This window comes from Melanerpes formicivorus, unplaced genomic scaffold (assembly GCF_026170545.1).
Source record: "Melanerpes formicivorus ecotype bairdi unplaced genomic scaffold, bMelFor1.0.p_v2 SCAF_8, whole genome shotgun sequence".
NCBI classification, from domain to species: domain Eukaryota; kingdom Metazoa; phylum Chordata; class Aves; order Piciformes; family Picidae; genus Melanerpes; species Melanerpes formicivorus.
In genome coordinates, this window is record NW_027142360.1 from 4,317,901 (window position 1) to 4,341,972 (window position 24,072).

At 46.8% G+C, this 24,072-nt stretch overlaps 1 protein-coding gene across 14 annotated transcripts in view; it reads left to right on the top strand.

Annotated features, from left to right (window-relative positions):
- CALD1 (caldesmon 1) overlaps positions 1–24,072 on the top strand; it is a 265,740-nt gene that overhangs the window by 228,879 nt on the left and 12,789 nt on the right. For 8 of the 14 annotated variants that reach the window (XM_068141859.1, XM_068141855.1, XM_068141860.1 and 5 more), the window contains 5 exons: positions 602–1,667; positions 2,320–2,403; positions 8,570–8,721; positions 14,100–14,277; positions 15,254–15,394. In XM_068141859.1, the coding sequence (XP_067997960.1) occupies positions 602–1,667; positions 2,320–2,403; positions 8,570–8,721; positions 14,100–14,277; positions 15,254–15,394 (1,621 nt within the window). The remainder of the gene's footprint in view (positions 1–601; positions 1,668–2,319; positions 2,404–8,569; positions 8,722–14,099; positions 14,278–15,253; positions 15,395–24,072) is intronic. The other 6 variants (XM_068141858.1, XM_068141861.1, XM_068141862.1 and 3 more) reach the window with 3 other exon arrangements.

A 24,072-nucleotide genomic window follows, 5' to 3' on the forward strand; every position in this document is an offset into this window, starting at 1 on the left:
TCTGTCCTGTACTCAGCACTGGTTAGACCACACCTTGAGTCCTGTGTCCAGTTCTGGGCCCCTCAATTTAAGAACATTGAGACATTTGAACGAGTCCAGAGAGGGGCGACAAAGCTGGGGAGGGGTCTGGAGCACAGCCCTGTGAGGAGAGGCTGAGGGAGCTGGGGTTGCTTAGCCTGGAGAGGAGGAGGCTCAGGGGAGACCTTATTGCTGTCTGCAACTACCTGAAGGGAGGTTGTAGCCAGGTGGGGGTTGGTCTCTTCTCCCAGGCAAGCAGCACCAGAACAAGAGGACACAGTCTCAAGCGGCGCCAGGGGAAATTTAGGCTGGGTGTTAGGAAGAAGTTCTTCCTAGAAAGAGAGATTGGCCATTGGAATGTGCTGCCCAGGGAGGTGGTGGAGTCACCATCCCTGGAGGAGTTAACAAAAGGATTTGATGTGGCACTTGGTGCCATGGTTTAGTTAGTCATGAGGTGTTGGGTGATAAGTTGGACCTGATGATCTCTGAGGGCTTTCCAACTGCTTGATTCTATGATTCTATTCTATGATACACTGTTAGAAAGATGATTTCAATGTAATGCAAAATTGTTGCTTTTCTGTAGCGTGGCAGAAGAGGAAACCAAGCATGCTGCAAGCACAAGGGGACCCGATGACGAAGCTGCATTGCTGGAGAGACTGGCAAGACGGGAGGAGAGGCGCCAAAAACGTCTACAGGAAGCTCTGGAACGTCAGAAGGAGCTTGACCCTACGATCACAGATGGGAGCTTGTCACAGCCCAGCAGGAAAGCAGTGACCAGTGTGGAGGAGAACGAGACCACGGGAAAAGAGGAAAAGGCTGAAACACGCCGAGGACGCTATGAGACTGAGGAAACAGAAACCGTTACCAAATCGTACCAAAGGAACAACTGGAGGCAAGATGGGGAAGAAGAGGGGAAAAAAGAAGAAAAAGACAAGGAGGAGGTACAGGAGGAGAAACCCAAGGAGGTCCTCATAGAGGAAAATCAGGTAGATGTGACAGCAGAAAAACCCACAGATAAGGAAGAGGTAGTAGAAACAAAAAATTTAGCCTTGTATGCAGAGGAAAACAAAGTAGAGAATGATACAAATGCTGTGCCAGAAGGGGAGCAGAGCATAAGCGATGTTTTGGACAAACAGAAACTTAAGGATGAGGAAAAGGCTGAGGAGGAAAGAAAGCAAGCAGAAGAAAGGGAGAAACTTGAGGCGGAAGAAAGAGAGAGGTTAAAAGCAGAGGAAGAAAGGAAGGCAGCTGAGGAAAAACAGAAAGCAGAAGAGGAAAAGAGGGCAGCTGAGGAAAGGGAGAAGGCTAAGGCAGAAGAGGAGAGGAAGGCAGCTGAGGAAAAAGAGAGGGCTAAGGCAGAAGAGGAGAAGAGGGCAGCTGAGGAACGGGAGAGGGCTAAGGCAGAAGAGGAGAAGAGGGCAGCTGAGGAAAGGGAGAGGGCTAAGGCAGAAGAGGAGAAGAGGGCAGCTGAGGAAAGAGCGAGGGCCAAGGCAGAAGAGGAGAAGAGGGCAGCTGAAGAAAAAGCTAAGCTAGAAGCAGAGAAATTACAGGAAAAACAACAGATGGAAAGAAAGAAAATAGAAGAGAAACAGGTAAAAGAGAAGAAAGCACAAGAGGAAAAACCTCAAGCAGCTTTCCTAATAAAGCAGGTACAGTAAACATTTTGCACCCAAATAAGAGCACCTGTGGTTTGTGGGAAATGTAATGCAAGGAGAAAAAAAAGCAATTGGAGTTTCCTCACAGATCTGTTCTACTTGTGCTCTCTCTCTTCCTCTCTCTTTTTTAAAGTAAAGCTCACCAGTGATGCAGTGCACAATATGCCTGACCTCACTCCATCCTTCAAAGGAAACCTTGCATGTTCAGACCTCTGCATGATTCTATTGCTGCCTTCCCCCCCACCCCTCGCCTCAGCTTCCATAAAGTGGCCTAACGCAGTAACACATGAGGTGGAGGCAGATGCATCTTGGCACCCAATATTGCAAGCACCTGGTAAAACATATGAGGAAGGTGTGTGGTCAATGCTGTCATGAGACTGGGCTTTGCTGGAACGTGAGAGCATGATGCCAAGCAAAAGAGAAAGGCCCAGCTGGGGGAATGAGAGCGTTTGGAGAGGGTGGAGGGAGCACAGCTGCGCACGGAGATGTGGGCACGGCAGCACAGGGTGGAGATGTGGCTGCACACAGGACTGGTAAATGAACACAGTGTGGAGAAGCAAAAGTGCAAATGGGTGTGGGTGTGATGTTTTCCTATTAAAAAATAATTATTAAACTCCCCCCCCCCAAAAAAAAACAAACCCTAAAGGGGGAAGAAATAGAGATTACAGTGGACACTAGAAAGGAAAAGCTGCCGGATGAGAAGCTCCAACCTACCTTCAAAAAAGATCAGGTAACTTCTAAACCACTGACTTAGATGTTGTCAGGAAACTCAGCTGGAGGAACTGACAGCTGCTTGGTCAGCAAAATAACTTCAGTATGTGCTTCACTTCAAGGACATGGTTAATCCTGCTGAAGTAAAGGGGGATGAAGCTGCTTATGTGCTTCATGTGAAGTAAATGCTGAAGTGTTTTGTTCTGTTGGGGCTTTAGCACCAAGTCCTGTTTGGCTTGGAAAAAAAATATTTTAGGATACTCAGGTCAGCTAAGAATGCAAGGATGGTTTCCACCTAGAAAAGAATTTTTCAGGACTCCATCAACTAACCATCCTTCCCTGATTTCCTCCCACTTTACTGTGAACTTTTTCCCTGTGCCTGAGACCTACTCCTGCCATAATAACAATAGTGCAAAAAATTATAACCTAGAGCCTTTGGCCAGCTGACTGCCTTAACTAAAGATTTCCCCCCCAAAACTGCAATGCCCCATGATATCAACTGTGCATACCCAAGACTTTTCTTTTGTTTTAAAGAGAAAAACCTACAAAATGTACTGCATTGCATTTCCACTGTAAACACAGGAGCTGGTGCCATGGTGTTTTACTGTATGGTAAGTAAATAAGACTTGGGAAGCATTTACTCTTCAGGTTACAGCTCGACACGATGTTTTGTAGCATCTGTGCATTTGATTCAGTGCAGCAGGTATCAAAATACCCCCTGATTCTAATCAAACAGTGAGACTGATCAGTGCCTTGGAGGTGTGGATCTGTCTGGGTTCAGCTAGGTCTGTGTAGCTTAAAGGGAGCCACAGCACAGAGATCTAATAGCAGTCAGCTTGCTACCTGTACAGCTGTTTGGGAGCACTGAGGATGGTAGAGGATCCAGTCCAAGGGCCTTAGCTGTTGGATTAATTTGGAACACACCTGTAAGTGCTTAGCTCAATCTCAGAGAGTGCTGAAGGCAAATTGTGCCATGTGGATTGATCATCCTGGCTTGATCATCCAAGGTATCATATTTTGAGTTAAGATATATCTGAGAATGAAAAAGCGAATGAATAGAATCACAGAATTGTCAGGGTTGGAAGGGACCTCAAGGATCATTCAGTTCCAACCCCCCTGCCATGTTCAGGGACACCTCACACTACAGCAGGTTGCTCACAGCCACATCTAGCCTGGCTTTAAAAAACCTCCAGGCATGAGGCTTCCACCACTTCCCTGGGCAACCTGTGCCAGTCTTTCACCACCCTCATGGGGAAGAAATTCTTCTTCACATCCAGTCTGAATCCACCCATTTCTATTGTTTTTCCATTGCCCCCAGTCCTATCATTACCTGACACCCTCAAAAGTCCCTCCCCAGCTTTCTTGTAGCCCCCTTCAGATACTGGAAGGCCACAATAAGGTCTCCTTGGAGCCTTCTCTTCTCCAGACAGAACAACCCCAAGTCTCTCAGTCTGTCCTCATAGGAGAGGTGCTCCAGCCCTCTGATCATCCTTGTGGCCCTTCTCTGGACACCTTCCAGCACCTCCAGATCCCTCTTGGAATAGGGGCTCCAGAACTGGAGGCAGTACTCCAGGTGGGGTCTCACCAGAGCTGAGCAGAGGGGGAGGATCACCTCCCTTGCCCTGCTGGCCACACTTCTCTTGATGCAGCCAGGATCTGATTGGCTTTGCAGGCTGCAAGTGCACACTGAGAGCTCCTGTTGAGCTTGTCGTCCACCAGCACCCCCAAGTCTCTCTCCTCAGGGCTGCTTTCCAGCCAGTCACTGCCCAGCCTGGATTTGTGCCTGGTACTGCCTCGACCCAGATGCCAAACCCTGCACTTGATCCTTTCCTAATGTGACCATGAGGTTGGCCCTCAAAGTTCAGGTTTGGATCAAACTAGCATGCAAAATCTGTCTGCTCTTCTCAACTGCCCAGCAATTTTTCTCAGAAGTGGCCTGGAAAGTTCATAAGAACAATCTTTCTCATGATGTGAGACTCTTGGTATTTCCTGCTTCCACTTTGGCTAGATGTGCTGCAACAGTTGTGTTTCTCATGGTATAGGGGTATGGTAGTTGGCTCTAAGGGGAAGTCCTAGACCCAGATGATCACAGCTTCTAAGTCACCAAGTAATTGAGCCCAAATTTGCCAAATGGCCCTGACCTCAGCAACAGCTTCACTGTGGTCTGAAGGTGTCCAAACTCTGGATTTAGAAATCTCATCTCTCAGATACCAGCATAACAGCCTGACTGGAAAGGGACAGCGTACAGAGATATTAAAATATACATAAATAAACTTGTAAATTAGCTTTTGGTTATTTTCTCTCTCAACTTGATTTGTGAGAGCATGTGAACTGTTTTTCAGTTCAGGTAATACCACCTGTCTGCTCCAGGTGGAATCAGTGTAGTCCTTTGTACTGAGTTCAGCAGAAGCTGAATTAGCCTCTAATTTAGGACAGCACTGAGACAAGGGAAAGTACTTTCCCTGCTTCCTGCCTTTGGAAAGGGACATAATGGTTTCTGGTTCTGTGCTAATCCATAATGGTTTCTGGTTCTGTGCTAATCATTCTCTGTTGTGGAGTTAAAATTAGTACCAGAAGGATTTAGCCCCCAAACTGTGACATGTTTCTATAATAGCTTGTTTCATAATAGTTGTTAAAAAAAGGCCATGCTGTATGAATGGTTTTCTCAGATGCAGACACATCACCATGGAATCATAGAGCGGTCCAGGCTGGAAGGAACTTCCAAAGGTCATCCAGTCCCACCTCCCTGCAGTCAGCAGGGACATCCCCAACTAGACCAAGCTGCCCAGGGCCTCACCTTGAATAACTCCAGGGAAGGGGCCTCAACCACCTCCCTGGGCAACCTACCCTCAGAGTAAAGAACTTGCTCCTAACATTCAATCTGAATTTGATCTTCTCCATCTTAAAGCCATTGCCTCTCATCCTGTCACTGCAGGCCTTGGTAAACAGTCTCTCTCCATCCTTCCTGTAACCCCCTTCAGGTACTGGAAGGTTGCTATTGAGTCTCCCTGGAGCCTCCTCTTCCCCAGGCTGAACATCCCCAGCTTCCTCATCCTGTCCTTGTAGCAGAGGTGCTCCAAAACCCCTGATCATTTTCCTGGCCCTCCTCTGGACCGCCAGGTCCGTGTCCTTCCTATACTGAGGGCTCCAGAGCTGTACACAGTACTGCAGGTGAGGTCTCACCAGAGCAGAGCAAAGTGGCAGAATCACCTCTCTGGATCTGCTGGCAATGCATCTTTTGATGCAGCCCAGGATGCGATTGGCCTTCTTGGCTGTAAGCTCACACTGCCTGCTCATGTCCATAAATCCTTCTGGGTTCTGAAATGCCATTTCCTAATATGTTAATTTTACAACAATGTATTTTAGAATATTGACCCTCCCCAGTGGACTTCAATACCTCAGGCAGCTGGAAGTGTTGGCTTTTTAATGAGACTTAGAAAAGTCCTTATGAAAATCTCAGCAAAGGAAATCCTGTGCTCTCAAAATCCCAACATGCAGATCCTGGCACAAGAAATCTTGCCACAATCAGCAGTGCCAGCTTCACTGTCACCCCAACTGGGACTCAAAGATTAGGAGATTGCAAACAGGCAGCAAAGATTTTTGCAGTGATTAGGAGACTGCTAGCAGGCAGCAGATATTTTTGCTGTAAACACAATCGCTAGCTACAGTCTTGCCCAGATCTGGGACCCCTCCAAAGATGTTCCTGTCTGGTGACATTTGTCAGGCTCAGTGAATAGCCCTGGTTGTCTCATGTCAGCTCCTAGAAAACAGAAAAGCATTCCTTGAGGCTCCTAGTAATAATGGCCTTGTTTGCTAGCAGTTACAGCATCATGCCTAAAGAATGCATGGTCACAGAAACTGAACTACTCTCTTTTCAGCCAGGGCTCATCTGCCAGGTCATGGCTGAAGCTGACTGGCAGCAGAGGGTTATGAAAAGTCTGCACTGCCGTTGCCTGCTTTCAGGACAGGGCAAATGCCTCCTGCTGCTTTCAGGACAGGGCAAATGCCTCCATGGATTGTGTCCAACATCTCTCACCAGTGGTAAATTTGCTGGAGTAGTTTAACCACCCAGAGCATGCTTGCAGTGAATATCATCTTGGCATTGCCAGCTGTAGCAGTTTCTGTGAGCAAGCAAACTGGGCCTCAGGGGAAGTCAGAGGCCGACTTCGAGACTTCACTCTGCAGCTTAATTCAGTGCCTTAGGAGAATCTTGTCTTTGAAGACTCTGAACTCATTCTTTCTTGGTAAAGATATTATCTCTCTAGATGTTGTTCTTCAATGATGAAGGAACAGCAGTTTTGTTTGCTTTGGGGTGGTGTCTGTGTGTGTGTGTCAGCTTTTCATTTCCAGGTGGAATCTGGAGCACTGTAAAAGCAGTTGTGCTGCAGATGACTGCTATGGAACTTCTGTTTCTTCCTAGTTAGCAAATAGGATGGCAACAGGCTCCCAGAGGACAAAAGTATTGCTTTGCTAAAAGTCTTCATACAAATTTTTCTCAAGGGGGTATTTCTTGCTTGCCAGCTAGAGTTTTCCTCCAGCACTGTAGAGCTGGGAAAATCCCAACCAAAGAGGTAAATGTTTCATCTGCTGCTGTTGAAAGTTTAATTAGGCTAGTGGTCTGAGTAGGTTTAATCCTACCTGAGGATAAAGAGCTTAAATCAGTCCATATCCTCCTTCTCAGTGTCTAGCCATGACTCAGGATGCTGTGATGAGGTGATCTGTGCTATTGATAAACACTTCATAGCTCATAGCTCTGAAGGAAAACTGGAAAGTTAAATCTATTCACTAAATATAGATTCATAGACACATGGAATGGTTTGGGGTGGAAGGGACCTTAAAGATAATCCAGTTCCAATGCCCCTGCCACGGGCAGAGACACCTCCCACTAGAGCAGGCTCTCAAGGCTTCATCCAACCTAGACTTGAACACCTCCAGGGAGATTTCATCCACAACCTCTCTGGGCAACCTGTTCCAGTGTCTCACCACCCTCACTGTAAAGAACTTCTTCCTAATCTCCAATGTAAATCTGCCTTCCTCCAGCTTTCACCTATTCCGTCCTGTCCTATCACTAGAAGCCTTTGCAAAAAATCCTTCCCAGCTTTCTTGTAGCCCCCTTCAGGTACCAAAAGGCTGCTCTAAGGTCTTCCCAGAGCTTTGTCTTCTCCAGGCTGAACAACTCTCACCTGTCCCATTAGTGGAGGTGCTCCAGCCCTCTGATCATCTTCATGGCCTCTTCTGGACCCATGCCCCTCTTATGCTGGGGGCACCACAACTGGATGCAGTGCTGCAGGTGGGGTCTCAGCAGAGCAGAGGGCAGAATCCCCTCCCTGTCCTGCTGCTCTCACTGCTTTGGATGCAGCCCAGCACATGGCTGCCTTCTGGGCTGCCAGTGACCATTGCTGGCTCATGTTGAGTTTGTCACCAGCTGATATCCTCAAGTCCTTCTCCTCCAGACTGCCCTTGAGCCACTCCTCACCCAGCCAGCACTTGATTACTATTAAGAACCATAGAACAAAGCTTTCTAAGGGAGATTTTGCTCTAGTGTTTTCAGAGAGAATATTTGCTTCTTCATAGGGTTAAACCTCCATGTCTGATAACACCATCCATGACTAGCCCCTGGTAGGACTGGGACTTTTACTGTGATTCAAAGTTGATTATTGGAATTCTGAAGTATCCATCTGCTATGATACTGGAAAGATGTGAACTTTGTTGAGCAAACTTGACAATCAATGAATATTGTTTTGGATTTGTTTTTTTCTTTGCACCAATGCCCTAAACCTTCTACCAAGAATGCATCAACAAGGCTAGTCCCAAAGAGTTTGCAGCTCAGAATCTTACTAGGCAGCAGCTGAATGATACTGCAGTGGGAGGGAAAAGTGTTGGGGTGCCTGAGTAATGAAACACTGTGGTGGTATAGTCCCATGGCCACAACAAACCTTCACAGAAGACAGATGGCTTTATTCAAGATGTTTTCAGCTTGAATTTGTATCAGGACAGCAGAGTGGTGGTTAGTCACAGTTTAGAACTTTAAAGACTACTTCTGGATAAAGCACAAACAGGTTTCAAATAGGGCTGATTAGTTAATCATTAATGTAAGGAAATCAGCTGCCATTTAGAATTCCTCATTGTGACTTCTTTTTATCTTTTCCCTTGTGTTTCTTCTGTGGTTTATGGTGTCTCCTAAGCAGGTAAAAGATGACCAGGATAAAGGAAAAGCACCCAAAGAGGAAATGAAAAGCGTCTGGGATCGTAAGAAGGGAGTCCCTGAGCAAAAGGCACAGAATGGAGAACGAGAACTCACTGCCCCAAAACTTAAACCTACTGAGAATGCCTTTGGGTAAGTTCCAAGTAAGCATTGGGTTTGCTCACAGTGTAGCAGAGCAGGGGGCCATTCCTGGGACGCTGCTGAATAGCCCTGTAGCAGCTGAGTAGGAGACTTGGTTTGGCAGCATCAGCACAAGCTCTAGCATTCACTGGGTTGTAAGGATGAATTAAGGCTCTTGGTGTATATTGTATGGGTTAAGGCTCTTGGTCTATATTCTAACAAACTGTCCCCACATTGTTGCAGTAACAAAATGAAGTACAGAGTGCAGATGTGAATAGCCTTGCTCCCTCACTAGAGACAAGTGACTTCTTTTTTCCTCTGCTGAGGCTTTCCTTCCTTGAAGGACACAGAGTGCTAAGATCTGCACAGAGGCCAATGATGCCAGCAGCCCAGATTTTGTGTTCTCTACGTTTTTTAAGACAAATCTCTGGCTTTAGTGAAGTAACCTATTTTCAATTATGGAATCATAGAATTGTCAGGGTTGGAAGGGACCTAAAGGATCATCTAATTCCAACCCCCCCTGCCATGGGCAGGGACACCTCACACTACAGCAGGTTGCTCACAGCCACATCCAGCCTGGCCTTAAAAACCTTCAGGGATGAGGCTTCCACCACCTCCCTGGGCAACCTGTGCCAGTGTCTCACCACCCTCATGGGGAAGAACTTCTTCCTCACATCCAATCTGAATCTACCCATTTCTATTGTTTTTCCATTGGCCCCAGTCCTATCACTCCCTGACACCCTCAAAAGTCCCTCCCCAGCTTTCTTGTAGCCCCCTTCAGATACTGGAAGGCCACAATTAGGTCTCCTCAGAGCCTTCTCTTCTCCAGACTGAACAACCCCAAGTCTCACAGTCCTCATAGTCCTCATAGGAGAGGAGCTTTTAATCCACCTGCTTTTAATCAGACTCCATATCAATATGCAGCACAGTCCAGTCCACAGTCCACTCTTGAAAGAGCTTCTCCCTTGATTTCAAGGAAAACTTTGAAACTAATAGCTTAAGAATAGTAAAAGTAATTATTTAGTTAGGTGAAACCATTTCTAAGGCAAAACAGTCTGAAATTTGTCATCTTTTCATCAGCTGTCTCACAGTTTAATTTTTATTTTTCCTTCCAAGAAAGTATTGACCTCATGGCTATCTTGGGGAAGTCAATGAAGGTACATTTCTAGTCAACAGTTTACTAATAAAGGATTCTGACTGTTTTATTGAGCAGAAACACACTGGCCACAGCAACCCCATGCAGTGCTACAGGCTGGGTCAGTGTGGCTGAAGAGCAGCCAGGCAGAAAGGGACCTGGGGGGTACTGGTTGATAGTAGGTTGAAAAGGAGCCTGCAGTGTGCCCAGGTGGCTAAGAAGGCCAATGGCATCCTGGCCTGCATCAGGAACAGAGTGGCCAGCAGGAGCAGGGAAGTCATTGTGCCCTGTACTCAGCACTGGTTAGGCCACACCTTAGGTCCTTTGTCCAGTTCTGGGCTCCTCAGCTTAGGAAGGTTGTTGAGTTGCTGGAAGGTGTCCAGAGAAGGGCAACAAAGCTGGGGAGAGGTCTGGAGCACAGCCCTGTGAGGAGAGGCTGAAGGAGCTGGGGTTGCTTAGCCTGGGGAAGAGGAGGCTAAGAGGAGACCTTCTTGCTGTCTACAACTACCTGAAGGGAGATTGTAGCCAGGTGGGGGTTGGTCTCCCAGGCAACCAGCACCAGAACAAGAGGACAGAGTCTCAAGCTGTACCAGGTGAGGTTTAGGCTGGGTGCTAGGAAGAAGTTCTTCATAGAGAGATTGGCCATTGAAATGTGCTGCCCAGGGAGGTGGTGGAGTCACCATCACTGGAAGTCTTTAAAAAGAGACTGGATGGGGTGCTTGGTAACATGGTTTAGTTGATTAGATGGTGTTGGGTGATAGGTTGGACTTGATGATCTCTGAGGTCTTTTCCAACCTGGATAATTATGTATTCTGTATACATGAAGCAGAGCAGAAGGAATGAATAGGTTAGAAATCTATTTTTTAAATTTCCTTTCTCTTCCTCTTTTACACTGACACTGAGAAAGAAAAGGTTAAGCTCTCCAGGCACTTTGAGCAATCTGTGCATGGCAGATGGGATTTTCTGTTGTATCTCAGCATTCCCTTCGTGATTCTTCCGGGAAAAAACAAACTTTCTCAACTTAAACTGCGGTTCAAAAGTCCATGGAGACAGCCTGACCTAAGGCCAAACAGCAGAGATGGAATAGCAGGAAATCAGCCTTGCTCAGAACTGTCCTGCTTCGTGACTTGGGTCACATCATTAATAACATGAGAATGGTTTTCTAAAAATGCTTCTGTTGTGTTTTCTTTTGCTTGACTTCCTGTGGGAGAAAGGCCTCAGTGACAACATGTACAACTGAGTTTCCACTCCTTTTTTCTTTTTAATCTTTTTCTGGTTTTCTTCTACTCTTTCCCAAATGTGGGGAGGAGTCTGTTTAATAGCCTTTTATCCTCTGAGCTAGAAGACTTTGGTTGGTAACATCAGCAAAGTCTCTAGTGTTCATTGGGTTATTAGGTATGAACAGAGGCTCTTGGCCTGTTTTCTAATGAACTGCCTCGACATTGCTTGGCTTGGTTCACAATAGGATAGGATAGGATAGGATAGGATAGGATAGGATAGGATAGGATAGGATAGGATAGGATAGGATAGGATAGGATAGGATAGGATAGGATAGAATAGAATAGAATAGAATAAACCAGGTTGGAAGAGACCTTCGAGATCATTGAGTCCAACCTATCAACCAACACCATCTGATCAGCTAAACAATGGCACAAGCACCCCATCCAGTCTCTTCCTAAACACCTCCAGTGATGGCAACTCCACCACCTCCCTGGGCAGCACATTCTAATGGCCAATCTCTCTCTCTATGAAGAATTTCTTCCTAACATCCAGCCTAAACCTCCCCTGGTGCAGCTTGAGACTGTGTCCTCTTGTTCTGGTGCTGGTTGCCTGGGAGAAGAGACCAAGCCCCACCTAGCTACAACCTCCCTTCAGGTAGTTGTAGACAGCAAGAAGGTCTCCTCTGAGCCTCCTGTTCTCCAGGCTAAGCAACCTCAGCTCCCTCAGCCTCTCCTCACAGGGCTGTGCTCCAAACCCCTCCCCAGCTTTGTTGCCCTTCTCCTGACATGTTGAGGCAAGTCAACATCTTTCCTAAACTGAGGAGCCCAGAACTGGACATAGGACTCAAGGTGTAGCCTCACCAGTGCTGAGTACAGGGCACAATGACTTCCCTGCTCCTGCTGGCCACACTGTTCCTGATGCAGGCCAGGATGCCATTGGCCTTCTTGGCCACCCAGGCACACTGCTGGCTCATGTTCAGTGTACTATCAACCAGTACCCCCAGTTCCCTTTCTGCCTGGCTGCTCCCCAGCCACTCTGACCCCAGCCTGTAGCACTGCATGGGGTGGTTGTGGCCAATGTGTAGAACCCAGCTTGTTTGCACTTGGACATATCAGTTAGGAAGCATGGAACCTGGTTAACTCTCAATGGTGAAGACTGAGAATAAACTAGGGTAGTGGAGGCTAAAGAAAAACCTTATCCATGTCTTCTCTACATCAGTCAGTAAGAGAAACATGGAGTAAAGCCCCATTTTATGGCTTCCCCTTCTCATCTTCTCTCCCATCTGCCTTCCTCCCTATTTTCATACAGGACTATAGAGGTCCTAAGTATGACATAATGTGGCTTTTGTTTGCTTTCTTGTTTGTTTTCCACAATGCTTTCACATGTTTTGGCTACCACAAGCCACTCATTTCAATTCCTTGTCTGCAAGCTGGCAACCAACTTTATTTCTTAGCACCACCAGCAGCTCTCTCCAACTACCTAAAAGGAGGTTGTAGCCAGGTGGGGGTTGGTCTCTTCTCCCAGGCAACCAGCACCAGAACAAGAGGACACAGTCTCAAGCTGTGCCAGGGAAAGTTTAGGCTGGAGCTGAGGAGAAAGTTCTTCCCAGAAAGAGTAATTGGCCATTGGGATGTGCTGGCCAGGGAGGTGGTGGAGTCCCCATCTCTGGAGGTGTTCAAAGAAGGACTGGATGAGGCACTTGGAGCCATGGCTTAGTTGTCAGAAGGTGTTTAGGTATTAGGTAATAGGTTGGACTTGATGATCTCTGAGGTCTTTTCCAACCTGGTTGATTCTATGAAAGAGGTGCTTACAAAGGTTCCTCCACCCAGCACCTCAATACTCATCTCCTATTGTCAAAACCTGGGGCCTTTTATTCTGGAGAAGAGAAGACTGAGGGGTGGATTTAAGAGGGCTGGGTGTCAAGCGGGAGAGGACAGGCTCTGCTCAGTTGCACCCTGGGACAGAACAAGGGGCAATAGATATAAACTACAGCACAGGAGGTTCTACCTCAACATGAGGAGGAACTTCTTCACTGTGAGGGTCCCAGAGCACTGGAACAGGCTGCCCAGAGAGGTTGTGGAGTCTCCTTCTCTGGTCACTTTCAAGACCCATCTGGATGCATTCCTGTGTGACCTGTGCTAGCTTCTATGATCCTGTTCTGGCAGGAGGGTTGGACTCAATGATCTCTGGGGGTCCCTTCCAACCCTTAACGTCCTGTGAGCCTGTGACAGTAGGGAATAGAGATTCCCAGAACCTCTGGAAAGCAGAGGAGCTTGGAAGCTGGAGGAGAATAAGGAAACAGTTTCCTGTATACCACAGGGGTATGATATCTCTTGCTGAAGTCACATGAGATGTTAAATATTTTAAGCTTAGTTACTGAATTCCCTTAAAAGTGGAGGTGGCCTGAGTTCTTAGGCAGGATGCTGCAGCTCCTGTGCACACAAGTACAGGAGAGGCTCTTTCCTTGCTGGCAGCACATGGGAGAGGTACTCCTTGTAGTATCCCAGCCTACTGTCCCCTGATGACGATGTTCTGGGCCCACTGCAGTTAGCAAGGAGCAAGAGATCTCCTAATGCAATATCTTTAAGTACCAGGCTCTTGTTTTGCTGGTGAGCACATGGCAGCAGGTAGTCCTGGCCAGGAAGTGAAAACCTGTGCTGTGTCACCTTCCCTGTCATTTCTTTCCTAGCCCCTTGGAGGGGACCTTATCACTCTCTACAACTACCTAAAAGGAAGTTGTGGTCAGGTGGGGGTCAGGCTCTTCTCCCAGGCAACTTATGACAATACAAAAGGGCATGGCCTGAAGCTGTGCCAGTGGAGTTTTAGGTTGGATATTAGGAAGCACTTCCTCATGGAAAGGCTGATTAGGCACTGGAATGGACTACCCAGGGAGGTGGTGGAGTAGCCATCCCTGGAGGTCTTTAAGAAAAGACTGGATGTGGCACTTGGTGGCATGGGTTAGCTGATGTGGGGACTTGGTGATCTCAGAGGTCTTTTCCAGCCTCAGTAATTCTGTGACTCTGTGACTCCGTAGCCGCTCCAATTTGAAAGGGACTGCAAATGCTGAGGAAGCAAAGCTGAAGGAGAAGCAGCAGGAAGCAGCAGCAGAGCTGGATGAACTGAAGAAAAGGCGGGAGGAGCGCCGCAGAATCCTGGAAGAAGAGGAACAGAAGAAGAAGCAGGAGGAGGCTGAAAGAAAAGCCAGAGAGGAGGTAAGTGTTAAATATAAAGCATTGGAGTGTGGTTTTGTTCCTTTGTTCTTACTGCTTTACTTTCACTCAACCACCTCCCTGGGCAATTTGTTCCAGTGTTCCACCACCCTCATAGTAAAGACATTGCTCCTAACATCCAATCTAATATGAGCCAGCAGTGTGCCCAGGTGGCCAAGAAGGCCGATGGCATCCTGGCCTGCATCAGGAACAGTGTGGCCAGCAGGAGCAGGGAGGTCATTCTGCCCTGTACTCAGCACTGGTTAGACCACACCTTGTGATTCCTGTGTCCAGTTCTGGGCCCCTCAATTTAAGAAGGACATTGAGACACTTCAACGTGTCCAGAGAAAGGCAACAATGCTGGGGAGGGGTTTGGAGCACAGCCCTGTGAGGAGAGGCTGAGGGAGCTGGGGTTGCTTAGCCTGGAGAAGAGGAGGCTCAGGGGAGACCTTCTTGCTATCTACAACTACCTGAAGGGAGGTTGTAGCCAGGTGAGGGTTGGTCTCTTCTTCCAGGCAACCAGCAACAGAAAACCAGGGGAGGTTTGGGCTGAAGGTGAGGAAGAAGTGCTTCCCAGAAGGAGTAATTGACCATTGGAATGTGCTGCCCAGGGAGGTGGTGGAGTCACCATCACTCTATGTGTTTAAAAAGAGACTAGATGTGGCACTCAGTGCCATGGTTTAGTTGCTTAGATGGTGTTGGCTGATAGTTTGGACTTGATGATCTCTGAGGTCTCTTCCAGCCTGGTTAATTCTGTATTCTTTACTCTGTAAGGAGGCACAAACTAACTGCCTTCCCTGCTCCCTGAACACTGTGTTGGATTAGCGGTAATATATTGCTAGATTTCAGATAGGTCACTGCCTCTTCATGACTGACAGAAAAATCTGTTCTCAGAAAATGTGGTAAGTGCCTGCAGGACTGCAGTGATGGTGATGTGGTCTCTGAATGAAAAGTGACAGCTGGTATTTTTTATTTTAAGGAGGATAAGAGGAGGATGAAAGAAGAGATTGAAAGGAGAAGGGCTGAAGCTGCTGAGAAACGTCAAAAGATGCCAGAGGATGGTGTATCTGAAGACAAGAAGCCATTTAAGTGCTTCAGTCCCAAAGGTTCATCTCTCAAGGTAACCTCCCTGCTAATATTTATACATTACACAAAAAGTAATTGGGGGTTGCATTCCAAGCCAACAGCCAGAACCATCAAAGCATGGTGGAAGTACTTGCAATGGACCTGGGATAATGCTCTGAAACAGATTACAGCCTGAAACCTTTAGCTGAAAGCCTTCATTCATTGGGATGACTGAAAATCTGAGATCCTTGCTAAAAATAAAAGAGTTTAGTCTGGGAGTTCCCTCTTCTTGCTGGTGAAAAATGTCTAGAAAGAATCTTCAGAAGAAAATTATCTTGGAACCTTAGGGCTGTATTATTGAGGTTGATTTTCAACATCAATTTCTTATAGGAGAGCTTGGTGAACTGAAGCAGATCAAGATCCCAAATGTTCTCTCTCTCCTTCCACATCCACAACTGCTTCCTTCATTGCCAGATTACTTTGTCTTTAGGCATACTCAGCTTAATTACCATTAGGTGAAATTGTCCCATGTGGGAGTTCTAGATTCTGTCTAACCTCCCTAAAAATAATATCTAGAAGTACATGGCTGAACTTAATTTTCTTACGTAACAGAGGGAAAAACCAAACCAAACCAAAACCAAAAACCTTCTGTTCCTGCCTCAATTTCTAATTACTAAGACAATTTCTAAGAGGTCTTCTGTGGCCTCTATTATATTGGAAATCAGATAAAGCAATCAAATGGTTGTTCAGCGTGGAAAAGGAATCCTGACCCCACTGAAATTACTGGGAACCTTCTTTGGGTAGCCAGTCCAGTTACTTTCTCAGCTCATGCTGGAACCACAGATCTATCAGGTCGATTTAGCTATCTTTTCCCTTTCACATTTTGTGCCTTTAGACATTTAAGAGTCAAAAATGACTGTCAAAAAAGGCCCCTTGGTGGGCTTTATGGGAGAAAAGAACCAGGCAGGAGGTTTTCATGTAGCAGCTCATTGAAACACACACTGGATCTCTGTGGGATTAAGAACTGCATTTGATGAGTGACAAACTGCATTGCTCAAACAATATTTCCCCTCAAAGGCAGTTCCATTTTGAACTGATCTGGAGCTCCCTGTGCTGTTTTGGGGCCAATTCTAGCAAATAATGCCCAAGTTCTTTAGACTGTACTCACTTTTTGACTTCTCATCTGAACCTGAAATGTAGAGACAACATACTTAGAATCACAGAATCACAGAATAATAAGGTTGGAAAAGATCTCAGAGATCATCAAGTCCAACCTATCACCCAACACCTCATGACTAACTAAACCATGGCTTCAAGTGCCACATCCAATCCTATTTTGAACACCTCCAGTGACGGTGACTCCACCACCTCCCTGGGCAGCACATTCCAATGGCCAATTACTCCTTCTGGGAAGCACTTCTTCCTCACCTCCAGCCTAAACCGCCCCTGGTGCAGCTTGAGACTGTGTCCTCTTGTTCTGGTGCTGGTTGCCTGGGAGAAGAGACCAACATCCACCTGGCTACAACCTCCCTTCAGGTAGCTGTAGACAGCAATAATGTCTCCCCTGAGCCTCCTCTTCTCCAGGCTAAGCAACCCCAGCTCCCTCAGCCTCTCCTCACAGGGCTGTGCTCCAAACCCCTCCCCAGCTTTGTTGCCTTTCTCTGGGTACATTCAAGACTCTCAATGTCCTTCTTAAACTGAGGGGCCCAGAACTGGACACAGGACTCAAGGTGTGGCCTAACCAGTGCTGAGTACAGGGGCACAATGACCTCCCTGCTTCTGCTGGCCACACTATTCCTGATCCAGGCCAGGATGCCATTGGCCTTCTTGGCCACCCAGGCACACTGCTGGCTCATGTTCAGATGCTGTCAAACAATCCCCCCAGTTCCCTTTCTGCCTGGCTGCTCTCCAGCCACTCTGACCCCAGCCTGTAGCACCACATGGGGTTGTTGTGGCCAAAGTGCAGCACCCAGCACTTGGACAATAGGGGAATACCACTGGATTTGGCAGCAAATACCTTGCACAGAACATTTGGCCTGATTCTGCATTAGTCTACTGAGTGTACTCTTGGAGGAAAGATGGAATTTTCCAAATGGCATTAAGCATCCAAGGCCCAACTTTTTAATTATAGCTGCTGCTGGGTTTTCTGGCTTGTTAGGTAAAAGCTGTTTATTACAGAAGCTGACATACGCAACTCTGTACACATTTTTCCCCTCTGTTTCTCTCTCTGAGAAACTGATGGCACTGCACATATTCCAGTCAGGTGTCTCTGGGTGGCCAGAGTAGTTATATAATGCTGTTGAGCTTCACAACTGAAACCATTCCTTGGCCTTTCATAGTCAATAGCTGAGGAGACACTGATCTCATTGTAGTAACCTGATGGCTTGTTGAGGACAGTGCATCTCAGGCTGCTCTACCCTGATTGGCACACAGCTTTCTCACTGCCTGTTATCCACTACCCAAGTGGTTTTTTTGACTTGTAAAGCATCTGGCACATATTTTCTCCCTTGATGAATGTGTCATCTGGTTAGGCCACACCTTGAGTACTGTGTCCAGTTCTGAGCCCCTCAGTTTAAGAAGGACATTGAGACACTCAAACGTGTCCAGAGAAGGGCAACAAAGCTGGGGAGAGGCCTGGAGCATAACCCTGTGAGGAGAGGCTGAGGGAGCTGGGGTTGATTAGCCTGGAGAAGAGGAGGCTCAGGGGTGACCTCATTGCCCTCTACAACTACCTGAAGGGAGGTTGTAGCCAGGAAGGGGTTGGTCTCTTCTCCCACGCAACCAGCACCAGAACAAGAGGACAGAGTCTCAAGTTGCACCAGGGGAGGTTTAGACTCGAGGTGAGGAGAAAATTCTTCACAGAGAGAGTCATTAGCCATTGGAATGTGCTGCCCAGGGAGGTGGTGGAGTCACCATCCCTGGAGGTGCTCAAGAGGGGATTGGATGTGGCACTTGGTGCCATGGTTTAGTCATGAGGTCTGTGGTGACAGGTTGGACTTGATGATCTTTGAGGTCTCTTCCAACCTTGGTGATTCTGTGATGTGTCATGAGTTACATGAGAACTAAATGCGCAGTTGTGGGTGGGCTGTTGAGATTAATAATGAGTAAAAGGAAGGCTCCATATTAAAATACTCCATGATATGTGTGCACATTCTGACTTCTAGACCACAGTCTGGCAAAGCATCTTTTTTTCTCCTCCCTTGTTCTTCTTGATGGTTTTTGGGGGAAACCAAGAAGTTATTGGGAGTGATTTAGACAAGGAAAGTAGGGCACTCTGCCTACCAGGTGAACTACAAGGCCAAAGGAAAGAAGGGAGGTAAACTGGGAAGGTGTGTGATGTTTTGCCATTTTATGGCCATTGCATTTATCAGTCAGGGAGGGCATAGATTTGCAGGACATGGAGATTCAGAATTGAGAGCCCAAGATGTGCAACTCATCCCCATGTATTAAATGACACATACATAAATGGACATAATATACATACATGCTTACATTTAGAAAGAACTACTCTGATTGTCTGGTTTGGCCTCTAAGAAATCACTGGCTACACAGTGCTGAGAAATCCTGGTGCTTCAGATGTTAAATTTGGTATTTCCCTGAAACCTGAGACACTGCTTTAGCAGCATGGAGTCCTCCCAGTGACAGCACTGGGACTTGTCTTTTCTGAAGGGATGGTGAAGAGGAAGCTCCAAAGTAAATCCAAGCCAAGTTCTCCTTGGAGCCTTCTCTCATCCCTGGAGGTGTTTAGGAAGAGACTGGATGGGGTGCTTGGTGCCATGGTTTAGTTGATTAGATGGTGTTGGGTGATGGGCTGGACTCGATGATCTCAAAGGTCTCTTCCAACCTGGTCTATTCTATTCTATTCTATTCTATTCTATTCTATTCTATTCTATTCTATTCTATTCTATTCTATTCTATTCTATTCTATTCTATTCTATTCTATTCTATTCTATTCTATTCTAATGTAGAGGGCAATGAAGCCTCCCCTCAGCCTCTTTTTCTCCAGACAATACAATCCAAGTTCCCTCGGCTGCTCCTGACCAGCCCTATTCTCTAGATCCTTTACCCTTCATTGCCCGTCTCTGGACCTGCTCCAGCACTTCAATGTCTCTCTTGTACTGTGAAGCCCAGAACTGAACACAGTGCATAAGGTGTGGCCTCACCAGTGCTAAGTCCAGGGGAAGAATCACTTCTCTGGTCTTGTTTGTCACACTATTCCAGATACAGGGTGGGATGCTACTGGCCTACATGGCCTCCTGGGCACACTGCTGGCTCATGTTCAGCTGACTCATGCGATGAGCTCCTCTGCTTCTCCACTGTCTACAGGGGAAAACCAAAATGAGTGGCTTTCACTGAGTGCTTATCACTGAAGCAACTGAGGTTAGGTAGAAGAGATGCATCCTGAGGGTGGAGTCACCATCCCTGGAGGTGTTTAGGAAGAGACTGGATGGGGCACTTTGTGCCATGGTTTAGTTGATTAGATGGTGTTGGGTGATAGGTTGGACTTGATGATCTCAAAGGTCTCTTCCAACCTGGTCTATTTCATTCTATTCTTCTATTCTATTCTATTCTATTCTATTCTATTCTATTCTATTCTATTCTATTCTATTCTATTCTATTCTATTCTATTCTATTCTATTCTATTCTATTCTATTCTATTCTGTCCTGTCCTGTCCTGTCCTGTCCTGTCCTGTCCTGTCCTGTCCTATCCTATCCTATCCTATCCTATCCTGTGATTTTTGTCTCTGGTCATAATTTAATTGGAGGCTGGCAGGTTGGCTTTTCAGAGTACAGGTCTTTGTCAGAAGCTTTGGAAAGCATTCCATGAGAGCAAAACATTGGGTGGCCTTTTGAACAAAATCCTGTGAAAATGAGTGCAGCAGGAAGATTGTTCATATTTCCTGCACTAAAACTGGGGAGTATCTTGTGTTTTATGCTAACTGCCTCTCTTTGCCTATTTTTTTCTTACAGATCTATTTTGTAATCCTCTTTACTGTATGTGGTGACCATTTTAAATCCTTTGCATGGAGTTTGTGTGGTGTGCAGTGGACAAATGACCTTTAGATGTTTCTGTTGCAGTCTGTTTGACCTATATGTTGAATACACTTACAGAGGTGTGTTTGTTCTAAGTGTATTCAAAGTATGCTTACTCTGTTTTCAGGAACATGGTCACAGAAGAAACTCTCATATAAGTGTGCAGAAAATGAGTCATTCATCCACACAAAGCACCTGCTTCCCCAGGCAGAGGGCTATGTTCAACTCTGAGGGTCACTTCCTAACTCCTCTTTCCTGTTTAACTTCTTTTCTGTTTGTCTTCCTCACTCTCCTGTTCTGAATGATCCTCAAATTATTCCTGATACCATAGCAGGTGGTCTGAGAACTGTTCTTCCCAAGAATACGTGTTACCCATCCCTTGCTCTTATACCAGTGCCTCCTGAAGCCAGGTTTTCCTGCTGTACAGAAACACCTCTCCTTCCTGGACACAGGAAGACTATGAAGAAGCTAAGCATATTTTAAGCTCTGGCTCTCTTCACAGAATGACAGAAACATTCAGGTTGGAAAAGACCCTCATAATCACTAAGCCCAACACAGAATCCTACTCTACAAAGTTCATCCCTAAGCCATATCCCCAAGCACCACATCTTGTCGCTGTCTACAACTACCTGAAGGGTGGTTGTAGCCAGGAGGGGGTTGGTCTCTTCTCCCAGGCAACCAGCACCAGAACAAGAGGACACAGTCTCAAGCTGCACCAGGGGAAGTTTAGGCTGGAGGTAAGGAGAAAGTTCTTCACAGAAAGAGTTGTTAGCCGTTGGAATATGCTGCCCAGGGAGGTGGTGGAGTCACCATCCCTGGAGGTGTTCAAGAGGAGACTGGACATGGCACTTGGTGCCATGGTTTAGTAGTCATGAGGTGTTGGGTGACAGGCTGGACTTGATGATCTTTGAAGTGTTTTCCAACCTTTGTGATTCTATGATTCTAAATGACCTTAAACACACCCAGGGTTGGTGACTCCATCACCTCCCTGGGCAGCACATTCCAATGCCTGACCACTCTTGCTGGGAACAATTTTTTTCCTAATGTCCAGTCTAAACCTCCCCAGTTGCAGCTTGAGGCCATTCCCTCTTGTCCTAGCTCTAATTGTCTGTGAGAAGACACCAGCACCAACCTCTCCACACCCTCCTTTCAGGTAGCTGTAGAGAGTGATGAGGCCTCCCCTCAGACTCCTCTTTGTGAAACTAAGCAGCCCCAGCTCCTTCAGTCACTCTGCAGAAGATTCATTCTCCAATTCTCAAATAGAATCTCAGTTCATCTGAGTTAGAAGGTGCTGTAAGAGTTCAAATAGAATCTCAGTTCATCTGAGTTAGAAGGTGCTGTAAGAGTTCAACTAGAATCTCAGTTCATCTGAGTTAGAAGGTGCTGTAAGAGTTCAACTAGAATCTCAGTTCATCTGAGTTACAAGGTGCTGTAAATTCTTAGATGGTTACCTTGAGTCCTGGCTCTTTGAGATATTTCATATTGTTTGTCCTTGGGCCAGCCAGGGTTTTACTGGCCCACAGAGCAGGGTCAAACCCAGCAGCTCTTGTTGGTGTAACTCACTATTTTGATGCATTTCTGGTTGTGTCACTGAAGTGAGCCTTGTGGAAAACCACAGCTGAGGACAGGTGGCGTGATTGAAGTTACCATCATAGATCTGTTTAGGCACTTCAATCAAATAATTTACTTGCTCGTTTTATGCAATGACAACTCTGTTTCCTCTTGGCAAAACTAAGCTCAAAGCCGTTAAGGCTGTGAGGGGAGCAGCCGCAGCTGCAGACTGGTGTGGCTGCGTAGGGCTCTTCAGCGCCTGCCTGGTGCATTGCTGCCACCTCCTGCCCGCGGCGCATTGGAGCAGTTGGTACGGACCCGACGGAGCAAAGCCCGTCGTGACGTGCGGGACTGCCCTCACATCACACATTGGCAACTAAAACTGCTAATCTAAACTACTCTGTAAAGTATGCACTATATATATATACACACACACACATATATATATATATATATATATATGAGCACTTTAGTGGTGCTTTTGTGCTGTGCTGATGCTAGCTGGAGTTCCTCCAGTGAGCTTGTTTAGCAAATTCTGCATTGAAGTGAACTCCCTGAGTTTTTGCTTGTATCACATAATATTAGAGGCTGGAAGGGACCTCAAAAGCTCATCCAGTCCAACCCTCCTGCCAGAGCAGGATCACCTAGAGCAGATCACACAGGAATGCATCCAGGCAGGTCTTGGATATCTTGAGAGGGAGACTTCACAACCCCCTTGGGCAGCCTGGTCCAGTGTTCTGTCATCCTCACAGGGAAAAAAATCTTCTTCATGTTTCCATGGAACTCCCTATGCCTCAACTTCCACCCAGTGCCCCTTGTGCTGTCGTTGGGCATCACCCAGCAGAGCCTGGCTCCAGCCTCTTGGCACTCACCCTTTCCATATTTATAAACATGAATGAGGGCAGCCCTTACTCTCCTCCTCCCCAAGCTGAAGAGCCCTCAGCCCTTATTCTGCCCTCATAAGGAATATGTATGGGCTTGTGAAATAAGATATACATGCCCTTTGATGGGATTGCTGTGGGATTTGGTATTCTGGTACAGCCTGGGTGCTAAGGGCACTGAGGAGAACCATTTAAAGGAATGGCTGTCAGTGCCTTACTGTAAAGGCCTGAATTCCACAGCAGCCTCTGTTAAACATGGACAAACCATACTGAGGCTGGGGAATCCCCAGGAATCCAGCCAGGCTGACTAATAGTCCTTTCCATCCCCTGGAGCTGCCTGTCTGTGTTTCACTCTTAAATAAAACTGTAGAGTCTGGGACAAGTGGAATAATGCAATGTGAAGGACACTTAAGGAAGTTAGAAGTAATACTTGACCCAGAATACAAATAGATTCCCCCCTGCCCCCCACCATCCCTCCTCCCCCTTAATTTAGGGATGGAATCTTTTTGTTTTCAAACTATCAAGAGATTTGGCATAAGCCTTATGAGACCTTCATAACTCTTTTTTCCCTGGAAAAGATAGAATAATTTCCTACACACAGAGTAGAGAATAATGATGAAATGTATGATCCCAGTTTCCATAACACCTGCTAGATATTGACTCAGCAGTGCCCCTGCTTGAACATGGCCAGAGTCTAGTCTCATTGCTGTGGGGTTGGGGTATTTTTGGATCTGAAATGAAATTGTCACAGTATCACAGTATCACAGTATCACTTAGGTTGGAAAGGACCTCGAGGATCATCGAGTCCAACCTATCAACACAGACCCCATGACTAGACCATGGCACCAAGTGCCACGTCCAATCTCCCCTTGAACGCCTCCAGGGTCGATGACTCAACCACCTCCCTGGGCAACCCGTTCCAATGACGAAAGACTCGCTCGGTGAAGAACTTCCTCTTCACCTGGAGTCTAAACCTCCCCTGGTGCAGCTTGAGACTGTGTCCTCTTGTTCTGGTGCTGGTTGCCTGGGAGAAGAGGCCAACCCCTTCCTGGCTACAACCTCCCTTCAGGCAGTTGTAGAGGGCAATGAGGACACCCCTGAGCCTCCTCTTCTCCAGGCTAAACAATCCCAGCTCCCTCAGCCTCTCCTCATAGGGCTTGTGTTCAAGGCCTCTCCCCAGCCTTGTTGCCCTTCTCTGGACACGCTCAAGTGTTTCGATGTCCTTCTTAAACTAAGGGGCCCAGAGCTGGACACAGGACTCAAGGTG